Source organism: Emydura macquarii, unplaced genomic scaffold (genome assembly GCF_026122565.2).
Source record: "Emydura macquarii macquarii isolate MOO-44397 ecotype Brisbane River unplaced genomic scaffold, CSIRO-AGI_Emac_v2 contig_2676, whole genome shotgun sequence".
Taxonomy (NCBI): Eukaryota; Metazoa; Chordata; order Testudines; family Chelidae; genus Emydura; species Emydura macquarii.
The window spans coordinates 49402635-49417715 of NW_027132813.1; the positions used below are offsets into that span (position 1 = coordinate 49402635).

At 44.6% G+C, this 15081-nt stretch overlaps 2 protein-coding genes and 1 long non-coding RNA gene across 3 annotated transcripts in view; 1 reads left to right on the forward strand and 2 right to left on the reverse strand.

The window, feature by feature from the left end:
* Positions 1–481: 481 nt before the first annotated feature.
* On the reverse strand, positions 482–7316 carry LOC137164453 (uncharacterized). The gene is made up of 3 exons (XR_010923033.1): positions 7247–7316; positions 1444–2041; positions 482–762 (listed from the first exon to the last, which is right to left on the reverse strand). It is a non-coding gene; the product is annotated as an uncharacterized lncRNA (long non-coding RNA).
* A 2080-nt stretch (positions 7317–9396) lies between these two features.
* LOC137164454 (baculoviral IAP repeat-containing protein 5-like) lies at positions 9397–12784 on the forward strand. Its single transcript, XM_067565363.1, has 4 exons — positions 9397–9601; positions 10040–10149; positions 10957–11074; positions 11362–12784. Exons 1-4 carry the CDS (start codon positions 9482–9484, stop codon positions 11440–11442), a joined length of 429 nt encoding a protein of 142 aa, XP_067421464.1. The 5' UTR covers positions 9397–9481; the 3' UTR covers positions 11443–12784.
* The window catches only part of DZANK1 (double zinc ribbon and ankyrin repeat domains 1), a 32982-nt gene continuing 29995 nt past the window's right edge, over positions 12095–15081 (reverse strand). Inside the window, exons 17-20 of the mRNA XM_067565364.1 lie at positions 14544–14624; positions 13220–13347; positions 12649–12723; positions 12095–12343 (exon numbers count right to left, since the gene is read on the reverse strand). Coding sequence (XP_067421465.1) covers positions 12172–12343; positions 12649–12723; positions 13220–13347; positions 14544–14624 — 456 coding nt within the window. The 3' untranslated portion in view covers positions 12095–12171. The remainder of the gene's footprint in view (positions 12344–12648; positions 12724–13219; positions 13348–14543; positions 14625–15081) is intronic.

Sequence of the window (15081 nt, forward strand, 5' to 3'; positions counted from 1 at the left end):
ATAGTGCAATCTGTGCATTTTGAACATGAACTACACCTGCGTAGTCTTAAAGTCAAGGCCAGAACAGATGGTTTTATTTAATCACCTTGTATACATATCAGGTGCCTAACCATGGTAGCTGTTGCCTTAATGTTGCCTCTACATTCTAATAGGAGCAGAGTCAGACACCATATCTGTTTCTGTTTATAGCCAATGCAAGCCTTCCCTGAAACATAAATATAACTGGTATTAGGAAAAATTGATGACTTTTGAAAGCATTCAAGAACTATTTGCCCTGCCATCTGTGCACATTTCCAAATATTTTATGACTGTGTGTGAAAATCCTTGATGTTACAGATGTTAAGAGTTAACTGTTTCTGGAAAGATCTGTCTTTGAGTGGAAATTAAAGGCCTTCTCTTGGACAAGCTCAGTTGCTGTCATGTAGTATATTCATTTATTTTTTCCATCATTCACTTCTAGCTTCCTCCTTTGATGTCATGCTAAATCAAACACAGCCAGCCGAGTATTTTCTGCTATTCCAAAAGAGCTCATTCTGGCCTTGTAGAGTTCCCCAGTGTTCAGGGGAACTGCACACCCTGCTACAGCCTTTTGTTCATGGAATACAGCATATTTTTCACTGCCTGCTACATGGGAGATTCTGTAGCTCCATTTCTTCTTGCTCCCTCCAGGGCCCTATGTACCTCCAAGGAGAGAAGGGACAGACCAGCAAGCCCCACAGGATGTTGCGGGGGAGGCTCCTTACGCTCGCCTCCATTGTGCATCTGCATAAGGGCCATAGAGGAACTTGCCTTAACAGGACATTTCCACACTCCAAAAAACAACATAAGTGTTTGATTATGATGAAATCAAGCAGTATCTTTATAATCCATGGAAATGAAACTGGTTGAATATTTTAAGACAATATGCAGTCAGATTTTCAAGAGGCCCATAACTTTGTACCTGCACAACTGCGCCCCTGTCCTAGAGAGGAAGGATGGTCCCGTGGTCAGGGTATGAGCCTAGGACCTGAAGATCTAGCTTCAATTCCCTGCTCTGCCACAGGCTCCCACGTCACCTAGCCTCTGTGCCTTAGTTCCCCATCTGTAAAATTGAGGGTAATGGCGTACTTCCATACCTGAGAGGGGTAGCAGTAAGCTAAATACATTAACGATTGTGAAGTGTTCAGACACTATGCCAATAGAAGACAAGTAAAACAGATTCCTCTGCAGGTTTGTGGGCATGTGAAGTGTAGGCCCAAATGATAATACGCAGATGGCTACATTCTCTGTCGTGCACATATTGCTTGTCCCTGTAAAGCCAGCCAGTTAGCTGTTTAACTTCTGTCCCCGGTGCCTACAGTAACCCCAGAACTGTAGGGTTATAATGAGATACCTGATCACCATGATTAATCCCTGTAGTACATTATTTGTGCGCACACAGAATCCCTTTCACAAAGCACTTACCTTGTTGCAGCCCCTTTTGAAATTTGGTTCTTAGCTATTACATCATCATGTTCTCCTGCGGTGAAAGCAAGATGCCACCAGCACTGACAGTAAAATCGCCCTTGCAGAAAGTCTGGACAGACATGGCTGGAACTGAATAGTCCTGGAAATGGTAGTCCTTCCAAATTGGGTCTGAAGTACATGGATGGAACATGTAGCAATGCTGTGTGTGTTAGGGTGGGTTTGAATTCAGGGTATGGAGTTTGTTTTCATTTGTGACTCAAACTGCTATAGTGTCTCTCAAAATTCAGCTTCTATGCTATCTGTTAACCAGGTAGAATGCAGAGAAGGTCATTAAGCTGTAGATTTCTTTAAAGATGATGGGCTGGGCCATCTCCACTCTAATGGAGCACTATAGGAGATTGGCATCAGGTCCTCTTAGGCTGGTAGTATAGAGGAGGTAGCATGTCCAGTCCTTGGGAAGTATTTCCTTCTCTATGGTGCAGTTTTGATGTGTTCCAAGAGAGTTGTGTACAGCCTTTCCCCCTTAGATAGTCACCACATGCCTCGGAGGGGGCGGGAGTCCAATGAGGGGATTCTTTGTGCTCAGAGGAGCCACCTGAAGAGGTAAAAGGGAAGTTTTACATCCAGGAATGTTAACCTTTTGCCTCTCCAACCACCAGCTGTGGTTGTACGGTGGAACGACTGCAGTTTCTTTTCCGCAAAATGAACCCTTTCCTCTCACACGTTGAATCTGACATAAATGGAAAAGGGGCCCAAAACTCTGAACTCCCCAATGGCTCTTAGCAGTTCAAAGCCATTAGCATAAAAATAAGTATGCACACAAGTCACTATTGCGCAGTTGCCTTTCTCTGGAATAGCTACAGCCCTCTGGTTCAGTGTGAGTAATACACGCTAATCACTGCTGAGCTTTTCTTTCCGCCTCAGCCATTTGACTGCCAAGCAACCTTATCACTGATTAGAAAACCAACACCCCATCAATTTGAATTATGTTGCAACTCCATAGAGCTGTACAATCACTCAGTGCATTTCCAGTTGCCAAACCAGCACCTTGGCACAGCCAAGTTCAGATGAGCAAACTTATTTTTTTGACTGACAGAATTTCACCCTCTTCCTAAGGGGAGAAAAATCTCTTGAAACTTTCTAAGTGGCCTTACCTGTATATGTTAAATGCTTTGCCACTTGACCTGCAGCAGTGGCTGCCAGTAAAAGCGCTATGGTACAAGCCCTTTTTTATACTGAATTACAGTAATTAATTAGCTTTCTCCACAGAGGTACGTATACAATTGTGCAAAGTGCTGTGAAAAGTTCTTCCACCCAGCTGCATAACTTTTTCTTCTTGTTACATCCATTCAAAAATGTTGGTCAAGAATGTTAAACTTTGCCCTTAAATATGCCTTTAATAGTCCGTGTTATTTCTGGATTTGATATTATTTCTATTGCAGTAGCACCTAGAGATCCTAGTTAAGACTGGAGTCCCATTATGTTAGGCACTGTAAAAAGACTTAGGACTTGTCTGTACATAGATATTGCACCAGTTTAACTAACAATGTGATGTTAAATCAGCTTAGGTTAACCAGTGCAAAAGTCTGTGTGGACACTCTTATTTTGGTTTGGCTTCAGTCAATTACTTATTGACTCAAAGCTAACCAAAATAAGACTGCTCTCTTGTATAGTTGCACATATAGTTGTTGGTACATAGAAGTCACATTTAAAGTTGCATTGGTTTAACTAATGGTGTGATATTAAACTTAGTTAGATTAAACCAGTTTAACTTGTCTTCATTTACAAGTTGAACAGAGGCAACTTGGTGTGGAAACCAGGCCCTAGTAAAGCCTGGTCTACACTAGACTGTTTTGTTGAAAAAGTAAGCTTTTTTTTTAAAAAAAAACAGTCTTGATGTACACACTGCAACCCCCTCCGGCCAACAAAACTGCCCTGTTTTTTCGACAAAATAAAACCAACTTGACGACCGGTGTAGTGCTTTTTTGCTCAACTTCTATCGAAAAAACGACAGTGTAGACACTACTGTAGGGTTATACAGTGGTAAATGGCCTCCAGAAGTGTCCCAGAATGCCCATCCTGACCGCTCGTCTGAACTCTGCTGCTCTGTAGCCACCCACCCCTTCCCTTTTAAAGTCCCAGAGAGTTTTGAAATTCCAGTTCCTGCTTGGTTGGCATGGAGAGCTGGCATTTCATCTTCCCAGCTGACCATGGCAGCTCCACGCACCAAACGCTCTCCCTCTCAGAGCACACCAGGGCTGCTGGACCTGATCAGCATTTTGGGAGAGTCTGCTGTGCAGTCCCAGTTCCGCTCTAGCCAAAAGAACTTTGATACCCTTGTCCAGATTTCTCAGGCTATGCCAGAGAAGGGCTATGAGCGGGACACACTGCAGGGCTGAGCAAAAATCAAGAAGCTGTGGCAGAGCTACCAAAAGCCAGGAAGGCAAACTGTCGCTCTGGTGCAGCGCCAATGAGCTGCTGCTTCTACAAAGAGCTGGAAGCCATCCTCAGCGGCAACCCGACATCCACTCCCAAGATGCCCATTACACCCTCTAATACCCCTACAATCCGGATGCTCATGTGGAGATGCAAGGCTATCCACCTCTGCGGTCTACCCAGGGCACACTTTTCGCCTTAGCTTCACATAAATTATGAAGCACACAGCAGGCGGCTATCACCATGGGAATATTGTCCTAATTTAGGTCCAGCCTGCCATAAAGGCACCTCCAGCGCACCTTTAAACTGCCAAACACACATTCAACAGTCATTCGGCATCTGCTCAGCCTGTAATTTAAGTGTTTCTTGCTGCTACCCAGGTTGCCTGTGTAAGGCTTCATGAGCCATGGCATTAGTGGGTAGGCTGGGTCTCCAAGAATCACTATGGGCATCTCAGCATCCTCAATTGGAATCTTTTGGTTGCAAAGAAAGTCCCTGCTTGTAGCTTCCTGTACAGGCCAGTGTTCCTGAATATACAAGCATCATGCACCCTTCCTGACCAACCCATGTTGATGTCAGTGAAATGCCCAAGGTGATCCACAAGCACCTGCAGTGCCATAGAGAAGTAGCCCTTTCTATTGATGTACTCCATCACGATGGTCCAAGGTCAAAATTGGGTGTATGTGCCATCTATCACTCCGCCAGTTAGGGAATCCCATCACCATGAAGCCATCCACTATTTCATGCACATTGCCCAGAGTCACAGTCCTTCACAGCAGAATGTGATTAATGGCCCTGCACACTTGCGATAATCATAGAATCATAAAATATTAGAGTTGGAAGGGACCTCAGGAGGTCATCTAGTCCAATGCCCTGCTCAAAGCAGGACTAACCTCAGCTAAATCATCCCAGCCAGGGCTTTGTCAAGCCACAGCTTAAAAACCTCTAAAGATGGAGATTCCACCACTTCCCTAGGTAACCCATTCCAGTGATTCACCACCACCCTCCTAGTGAAAAACTTTTTCCTAAGACCTCCCCCACTGCAACTTGAGACCATTGCTCCTTATTCTGTCATCTACTACCACTGAGAACAGCCTAGCTCTATCCTCCCTGGAACACCCTTTCAGGTAGTTATAGGCTGCTATCAAATCCCCTCTCATTCTTCTCTTTTGCAGACTAAACAAACCTAGTTCCCTCAGCCTCTCTTCATAAGTCTTGTGCTCCAGCCCCCTAATCATTTTTGTTGCCCTCCACTGGACTCTCTCCAACTTGTCCACATCCTTTTCGTAGTGGGGGACCCAAAACTGGACACAATACTCCAAATGCAGCCTCACCAATGCTGAATAGAGGGGAATAATCACTTCCCTCCATCTGCTGGCAATGCTCCTACTAATGCAGCCCAATATGCTATTAGCCTTCTTGGCAACCAGGGTACACTGCTGATTCATATCCAGCTTCTTATCCACTGTAAGCCCCAGGTCCTTTTCTGCAGAACTGCTGCCTAGCCCGTCGGTCCCCAGTCTGTAGCTGGCAGTTCTCCAAAGCCTTCCCACAATTCCTCCATGTTCTCAAAAGGACAGACAAGTTCTCACACAATTCACTGGGAAAGAATAAAAGAGCAGCTCACCTTACTGCAGCACAAAGAAACATGGGCTATGTCCCCAGTAGCCCTAGTGATAGACATGGATGAGCGCAACACCAGTGAGAATGTGGTAACTGGGGCACAGCTTTGCAGTGTGGCCATTCACATGTTAGCCAGGCTAACCCAAGTGCTGATCACCTGGGCTAACTCTGCAATGATGACATAACTTAAGTATATCAGCTACTGAAGCTCATAGATGAGGAAATAGCCTTACAACTGCTATGGGTTCTATGCCAAGAGCACAACCCACCCCACATGCCAATGCATTATCCAAGTAATGGTATATCAGGGGGCCCCCTCTCAGTCCACAGCAGAATGGCCATCTGATCAGCAGAATATTCCAAACCTTGGAATTCACTCATGATTTGGGAGGAGACAAACAAAGCAGTTTCTTCCATGAGACTGGCATCGGAGTTCAAAAACAGTGCAGCCTGCAATCGATCTGTTTGCAGCTCAAAGTAGATCTATTTCCATCAACAGGAACTATTGTTGAGAATCTGGATTATAGACATATTCATTGTGACACAGGGATGGGGAGGAAGAAGTAGTTTTGATTTCTTTGTGGAAATGAATAACAATTTTATTAAAAGTTAAGGCCTACATTTTCAGCCACAATTTCTCATTTTCTATACACATTTTGAGACACCTACCATCTGATTTTTAGAGTACAAAGCATGCTCAAAATATCATCTGCACATCTGAAAATCCTTGTCCTTGGGGTCTCAATTGAGCACCCAAAAATGGAGGCACCCAAAATTAGAGAATATTTCTGAAAATTTGGGCTGAATGTCAGATATAACACTTACTTAAGGAGACAGATTAAGGGGCTCCTTATTTTCAGAGACATGGTACTATTTGGATAAAATATTAATTCACAAATTCAGTGCACTATGAATTATGCACACCCTATGGACCAAGTTTTTAAACACAAAGGCTCAAGTTCCACAGGTAGAAATGTGTACCCAGCTTCACTTCTATGTTTGTTTGTGCAATCATTGCAGGCACAACCTGGGTACTTGCTCAGAAAAATGGTCATTTAGGCATCAATAATACAATTTTAAGTTCAAGCGATCAAGTACACAAAAATTCCAAAGACTGAGCAACACTGCTCCATTGTGTATCTGCCTCACGGCATCCCCAGCACCTCTAAATCATCAGTGAGTAGCTCTGGCTGAAATGCACACACTACTCAGTATTTATCCCCTTGAGACACTACTCTGTTTCAGCTATTATCTGCAGAGAAGCATGAACATTCTTCCTAATGAGAAAAACTCAACCTGTGCCCCCATAACCAAATGGAAATATCTATGATTAACCAACCTTTTAATCACCTGGAAATTCTGCTGGGTGTAACTGTAGATACTATAATGGAGAAAAAAAGACTTCCTTCACCTTCACCATAACTAGATCCAGTGGCTAGAAGTTGAAGCTAGACAAATTAAGAGTAAACCTAAGGTACACATTTAATGGCGAAGGTAATAACCATTGGAACAACTTGCCAGAGTGGTAGTGGATTCTCCATCACTGGAAAACTTGAAGATGGAATATATTTCTAAAAGATATGTTCTAGCTCAAAACATTAATTAATTAAGGCCTGTGTTATGCAGAAGGTCAGATGGGACCATTGTGATCGTTCTTTCTGGTGTGGTAACCTTCTTTGTAACCATGGAGTTTTGAACATCAAAACAAAAACTCTTTATTCTGCAGATCAGTCAGACTCACCACAAGACTTCCACCAGGAGTGCTCTATCTGTCTCCTCTGTTGCAGGGAATCAGTCTACCATCGTGACCTATGAAGATGAAGCCAGTACAGTGTTCAGGCTCACTGTGTCAATAGCAGATGACAAAGGATCATTATAAAATTTTACCAAACCATTGACAGAGCAGTCCTTCAGCTGAACAATGTTCTTCCTCATAACGACCTGGGAACAAAACCATCAAAAAAAGGTTAATTGCCCTGAGAATAAAAAAAGACAATGGTCAGCCTATGACAAAGAAATAATATTTTCCCACTCAACTTTCAGTCTGGAGCCAAACACCAGAAGTGAAATACTGGCTTTACTGAAGTCAATGAGAGTTTTGCCATTGACTTTACAGCGGCCAGGATTTCACAAATTTGAGTGTGTCCATCACTATGAGCAAAGATGGTAACTGACTACATGACGTGATGGCAACCAGATGAACCAAAACAACCAGCATGTAAATGACACGGAAAGTTTTTGGGAAGATAGTTGTGCATTATCTATGTTTATTTATAATGAGTTTCAGTGGAACTGAGAAACTGGGTTTGACTCCCTGAATAAAAGAGAGCATAACTTTGATTTCTTGTGAATTACACACACCCACACAAAGGCTGTTATTCGTCTGCCAACTGTGGCACACATTCACAAAACAGAATTCTTTGGCCTGGGTTGTTAAGGATTAGCCTAAGGGGTTGAGTACCTCATAGTACCTGTTATTAATGTTATAGCATATTTTCCATAAAAGCTTGCTTTTCACATTAAATAAGGAGTCAAGCAGAACATGCCATTAAGAGCTAATTTACTATGCAAATTCAGTACTGGTCTTAGCAGGCAGTTATAACACTTGGACAGCTATAGATTGTGTTGTTCTTTTTAAAACCAGTAGCAACACCACCATCTTCCGTAGAGTTATTCTGTGGGAACTAGCATATATGAATGAACACACAGAAGCATTGCATTGTGCATTAGATATGGTTGCTCTGTACATAACATACCCAACAGAAGGAAAAAAGACTATCATAAATGTAGATCCACAACTTCCTTATTCAGACACACCTCACCACTAGCACAACCAACACACACTTCATAGAGTTCACTATAATCATAACTCAGCCTTGGGATGCCAGCCTATCAGCAACCTCTTCCCCAAACGGGCCACAATTCCACCTCTCTGCCCCAACACGTACACACATGCATACACACGAGTCCCCTCCAGTTTTGTGAAACCACAATCAATTCATGATGATTGTTTAGAACAGATACCATTAGGGCAGGTCAGTCTTTATTGTTGGTGCAGCTGGGTTCAGCTCCCTGGACCATATAGAAGAGGGAGATTAGCAACTATAAGCTGTACAAGGATTTCACTCACTCCCCAATTATACTATGAAAAACTCATCTTTAGGTAGCAGTAAACAAAATTGGCTTTCTTGCCTAGATTATAAGACTTTTGGGACAGGGACTGCCTTTTTGTTCTCTTTGTACAGCACAATGCATAATGAGGTAATGACTTGTAACTAGGGCCCCGAGGCATGATAGTAAAACAAATAATAATGCTCAGGAAAACCCAAGGAACAGCCAATGTGGATCAACTGAGCTTTCACCTGTTTGTGTCTGTTCCCTGTAAGGGCCCAGTTGCTGCCCCCAGCACAGACCCAAACTCATCCTGTTTGATGCCAGCCTTTCCTTTGCTGGCTACAAGCTCACACTGATGGGTGGGGGTTGTGATTCACCACCTGCGTCACTATGCCTGTCCTGTCCCCAGGAAGAGGCCAGCTCTGCCCTGCTCCCCAAACCACCAGGCAGCAGAGCTGGGGTAAGGCAGGGAACTCTACCACCCAGGGTAGCGCCTCAGCCCCTGCTCTGACCCCTGCACAACACCCCACCCCCTCCCAGCCCTGACACCCCCCAGCCCCTCCCTGGTAAACACCCTCCCACTCCCTTCCTGAGGTCAACAACCCCCCAGCTCATCCCTCAGAGCAACAACCCCAGGAGGAGGAGGAGGAGGAGGAGGAGGAGGAGCCACAGCCCCACCCTCCCTCAAGATAGGCCACGCCCCTCTATGACGCGCTACAAACGCACGAGGGACAGCCCCTTATAACGGCCCGGCCCGCGCGCACAGCCAGTCCCACCCGAAAACTACCGCTCCCAGCGTGCTGTGCGCGCAGGCCCACGCCCAGTCCCAGCAACCCCCCGCTCCCGCCCGAGTTTGAACAAGATGGGGCGCGCCGCTGCCGACATCCTGCCCACCGACTGGAAGCTGTACCGGAGCGAGAGCCGCCTGGCTACCTACTGCAGCTGGCCCTTCACCGAGGACTGCGCCTGCACCCCGGAGCGGGTGAGGCCTGGCGGGGCCCGCTCCCGGCCGGCTCGAGCTGCCTCCGGCCGCCCGCGGGACTGCTGGGGAGCCGCCGTGAGGGGCCGTGGGCGGAAGCCGCCCTGCCCTGCCCTGCTCTGCCCGCGAGCGGCTCGGAGGATGGCCCGGTTCCCCTGCGCACTGAGCCCCAGGCCCCCCGCTCTCCCGTGGCCTGGGGCACCGTCTGCCCCGGCCTGACCCCCAACCTGGCTGGGGCACCCATCCAGGACCACGGAGCCTGCCCCTGTGAGCAGGTGGGAGGGGGACACCCCCCTCCAGAGCGGGGCTCTCGGGCAGCCCCCTCGCTCCCTGGGGCCCGCTGCTGTGCACATCTCCAGCCCCAGCCAGAGGAGGGGGCCAGTCAGGCCTGTTGGGAAGGAGCTTGGTGGTCTTGCTGAGGTCTTCTTCCTCTCCCCCCAGATGGCTGCAGCTGGGTTCATTCACTGCCCTAGTGAGAACGGGCCTGATGTGGTTCAATGCTTCTTCTGCTTCAAAGAGCTGGAAGGCTGGGAGCCTGAGGATGAGCCCATGTAAGTATCACAGTCCCCTGGGGCCACAATAATCCTGTGCTCTGGCCTGCAGGGGCTTGTTCAGATAAAGCTGCCCATAATAGGGGAGACTATACACCTGCAAACCAGTGTGCCATAGGTCCCCCAGCAGTGTTCTTTTCCTTAGCCATGTGGTACATTGCCAACTATTATGGAATTACACATCACTGAAGGTACCTAGCACGTGCTTCGTGGGTTGAGTTCAATTCTGATCCTGTTGCACTAATACAGAATTAGGTATTGAATTAGTGTGCCTTAGAGGAGAATAGGGAGCCTCTGCTGCCCCATGGCCACTTTGACAGGGGAGTGATACCTCTTTGGCAGTGATGCTGCAAATTTTGGTTGCCCCAACTTGCCCACACAGGCTGGGTGGCCTACTGAGGTGAGTTGGAGTGGAGGTGGGGCTCCCTCGCTGAGCCCCTGAATGTTTTGATGGTTCCCCCTGCCATCAGAAGGGGTTGCCTCACACCAGTGACTCCATGAGCAGGCAGCAGCTAGCTAAGGGGAGACACTGCTGCTCTGCCCTGCTACCTCAGCACTTCAGGGAGCAGGGCCAAATGGAAGGCAGAAATAGTGGGGAAGAAGGAGGAGAGGAATTGTGACCTTGTGTGCCTCCCTCCCATGCATTTCCTCTGCTCATAATATTGTGTGGATCCCCTGTGCAGTCTCTCAGGACCCCACTTTGAGAACTGATGTGGTAGAAGATGTGGTGACAGCAAGTAACTTAAAATACTTTGCATGGGAGTACAGTTGTGTGCCTTTAACATGAGCCTGGTCTCCTTTTCTTAGGGTTGAGCACAAAAAACACTCCCCTGGCTGTGCTTTTCTCTCCCTCCGTAAGAACCTTATTGACCTGACACTGCAGGAGTTCCTGAAACTGGATAAGGAACGAATGAGAAACATGACTGTACGTACAGCTTTGTCTTTGGGATTTGTCTTGGGTACTCCACTCCAAAACGCTAATGTAGCCTCCAGGCCTCGGACCTGCTAGGTAGCTTCTTGAGCATAGAATTTGGCTTCCTTGCTTCAAGGAGACTCTTCCTCATGATTCTCCCCTCTGACATGTTGGGCCAGCCAGCATGTCACCTTGCAGTTCCTGCCTTTGCCCTGTGGGGAGTGCTGAGCTGTAGTACCTTATCCTTTCCCCATGAAGCTCAGCGTGATACTACCTGTAACTATTTTTGATCTTTCCAGAAAAAGCAAATCTCTCAGCAAACAATGGCATTTAAGGAAGAAGCAAAGCACGCGCGTCGTTCTATGGAGAAGCTGGTCTAGGCTGCTGTGACTTGCCAGTGTGTAGCATCTGACTTGTATATACCCTCTTTGGAGCTGCCTCTTCATGCATTGGTGGTGCTAGTAGTTCAGGTCCCTTTCATGGAAGGGATAGTTTATAAACAAAGGAGATTTTCAAAATCACTTAAGGGATTTAGGACCATAACTTCCATTGACTTGGAATGCTTCACCTTGGCTTTTAATGAGGTTTGTGTTCCTAAATCTTACATGATGCTGAAAACTTTTGAAATAATTTTCTCATGTTGACACACAAATAAACATCTAAAGGAAACTTAATGCACAGTGATTTATTTAATTGCTCAGACTGAGGATTCTATAGTGAAGTCTAACAATCTCTCCTATTAGAATAATTAGTCTACATAATTCATTTTTTATGTTAAAATGTAAGTTAATCATAGTAAATGCTGTCTTAGAGGCACCACTGCAGAAATGGCAAATAATCCATTTAAGATTTCCAACAGCATCCTAATCTTAAAAGGCACAATTACTCTTTTTGGGTTCAAGCCTGCAGTTCTTACAAGTATAGGAAGATACCGTTTGATACCAAAATCACAAGTAGTCTGCTACTTGCTTCATTCAAAGCCCAGTGAAGTCAATAAAAAAAAAAAAACTTGAAGAGGCGGTCTTTCTTTAAAAAAAAAAAAAAAAACCAAAAAAAAACCACTTCCTTCCAACTACCCGGAGCATCCAGCTCCACCTTGAATAAGAAAGCTACATTGGAACTATAGTCCGATTGATATTCTTGGGCTTGGTCAGTTTGTCCAGCATTCCCTGTCCAAGCTTACTAGCAAACAATGACATTATTTCCTCATTCTTAGTCTTCAGAGCCAAGTCATATGCTGACAGTCCTTTTCCATTCTTCTTTTTAATATTTGCATTGCAGCTGTAAATAAAGAGCAGGCTGTTTAAGCTACTTTAGAAAAGGAATATTCCAAATTACTAGAACCCAAAAGCAAATCATAGGGTCAGATTCTGCTGCTTGCTGATGTTGTAATGTGAATGACTATATCAGAATGTGGCCCTGGGTGCTGTTGTACAGATACAGATACACTATGAATTCAACATAAGTTGAGGGCACTCAGTTCCTTGCAGGATGAAGCCCATAGATGTTAGTGATTACATCTGTATGATGCATGTAGATCATATGTAGCCCAAATATGTACTGGATGCCCCAACAGCTGAACTTACCCTAACAAGACCTTGATGCATTTCTTTCCCTCTAATCCAAGCAAAGCTGCCTCATGCAGAGCAGTGTTACTATGCCTGTATGGGAAGAAGAGAGTGTACTCAGAATTTCTGTATTAAAGTCTTGATTTTATTTAAAGGAATGTTTTATCAGTATATCAACTGCCTCAAACTACATGGGAAAATCAAGGACCGACAAAGGTAGTCTCCAGTGAGGTTTGTCTTCTCTTTTTTGATAGGGGGAAAGGGCATGGGAGAAGACAGTAGGAAGAAAAAAGAAGGAAAGGTAGCAGGGAGAGGAAGAGTGAGGGGAAGGGCTTAGAAAGAAGATTGAAGCTTTCTAGAGCTCAAATAGGGGGCCAAATTTTCAAAGCTGGCCAACTAAAGTGAGGCAACAAAAGGGGGAGGTGGGCTGTTTGATTTGCCTGTTTGCAGCTGTAGGTGTGGTGTGGCTTTGAAAATTTGATTCACTGTTACTTTAAAGAGAGAGTGTAGTTGCTTTTGGTGACATTTAGTCTAGTCCCTGTGCCAGTTAAGCTCTATAGAGGATTCTCCTTAGATACTGCTCACTTACGGTCCTGACTGCTGGTCAATATCAGCACCTTTCTGCACAAGAACTGGAACCACTTCATCATGTCTGTTTAGGACAGCTACTGTTAAAGCAGGTCGGTCTTCACTGTTGGTGCAATTGGGGTCAACTCCCTTGAATATATAGAAAAGAAGGACTAGCTATTACAGGCTGTAAGTGTTTCAACTTGCCTCCCCTGATTTAATATAAGAAACCCAGCTTTAGTTGTCAAACATACGGGTCAGTCTCAACTCTACTTTAACATTCAGAAACACTGGAGAAACATTCAAATCTGGAAAATCCAACTTTCATGTAGTTGTGTCTTTTCTACATAATGCCCTCATACTCATGCCTAGCTCAACACCAGAGTAATCACAGGGGAGGGAGGGAGAGTCAAAAGCCTCCCCACCATTTGGAGGAGTGACATTGCAGCTGTTTTGTGGCCAAAACTGTGGGCAGATGTGTTGGTAGTGGTGTGATGATGGATTTAGCCAATGGAGAACTCCCCTACCTGCTTTCACCTCAAAGCTCCTATTCTCCTTGCTTTCTACTGTGCAATATGTCACCATGTGGTTATGGTGCATGCATCCTAGTCTAGAATGATCCTACTGCAGGGCAGGTACTTGTGTCAGTTCTGCTAAGGATTTGACCCTAAACAATAAGATGGTTTCAATAAAGGTTACTTTTTTCCTTACTGCAATAATGTTGATGAGACCAGAGAGAACTTCCCATTATCAATTTTGGGAGAGAAATACAAAAAAAAAAAAAAAAAAATCCTGTTTGATTTTATTTAAAAATTCATTTTCTTTAAAACTGGTGGCAGTAAGGCCCAGAGCCTCAAAAGTATTTAAGGCTGGTCTTCGGTACAAAGGTTGGCTTAAGTACATTGTTTAGGGCTGTGAAAAATTTCATGTCCTGTGTGATGTAGTTAAGTTGCCCTAAGCCCCAGTATAATACTGCTAAGATGATGGAAGAATTCTTCTGTTGATCTAGTTACCACACATTGGAGAGGTGGATTTACTACACCAACAGAAGAACCTCTTCCATCGCTGTAGTAAGTGTCTATGCTACAGCTGCTGTAGTGCCGCTGTAGCATTTCATAGGCTCCTAATTTTCATTGAAATCAGAGGAGGCTAGGAGCCTTTGAGGATCTAGGCCTAAAAGCTACTACAGTGATCTATCCTTGGATTAGTTTCTGTTGGGTTATGTTTATTATTTTTCTTATTAAAAGTCACGAAGGCAGGACTAGAGTTCATAAAGTAAATAGGCAACTGGCCTGGATAAGTCTTGAAAGCCTGAACTAGAAATTACTTTATCTTTTTAAACTTACTTCATCAAGTAATTGTTCTACCAATGAAATTCTTCCTTCCCCTTCTGGACCCACTTCTTTCAGTAGCTGTCTAGACTCAGACTGTGAAAATACACAAATAAACAGAGTAGAAATATGATTATAGGGAATCCACACTGGCATAGTTCAAATGTAGCTGAGGGTAGAATTTGGTCTTATATATGTTATGCATTTGAACCTCACTAATTCACACAATTTCTACCAAAAATAAATTTGTCTCCCCCCACTTTTGAGCAAATATTGAATATCAGGGTGCTGTAATCAGCTGCAATATTACTAAAGTCTCAATTCTGTAAACATGCATGTGCTTAACTTTACTACTATGAGTAGTCCAACTGAAATAAATAAATACTCAACATAACATATCTTTGACAGTTCCAGGCCTAAGACTTCCTATTTTTACAAAATACACTGCATAATATTTACTGGCATACTATTAAGTTTTATCAAATAAACCTAAACTCCAAATTGTCAAAGCATGTGAACAAAATATACTTTGTGATATTCTAGCCTTGCTTTT

Excerpts from the sequence above, each read along its gene's own strand:
- LOC137164454 (XM_067565363.1), top strand. The coding sequence starts at position 9,482 with ATGGGGCGCGCCGCTGCCGACATCCTGCCCACCGACTGGAAGCTGTAC. Across the intron at positions 9,602-10,039 it reads GCGCCTGCACCCCGGAGCGG|ATGGCTGCAGCTGGGTTCAT; the intron begins GTGAGGCCTGGC and ends CTCTCCCCCCAG. Across the intron at positions 11,075-11,361 it reads AACGAATGAGAAACATGACT|AAAAAGCAAATCTCTCAGCA; the intron begins GTACGTACAGCT and ends TGATCTTTCCAG.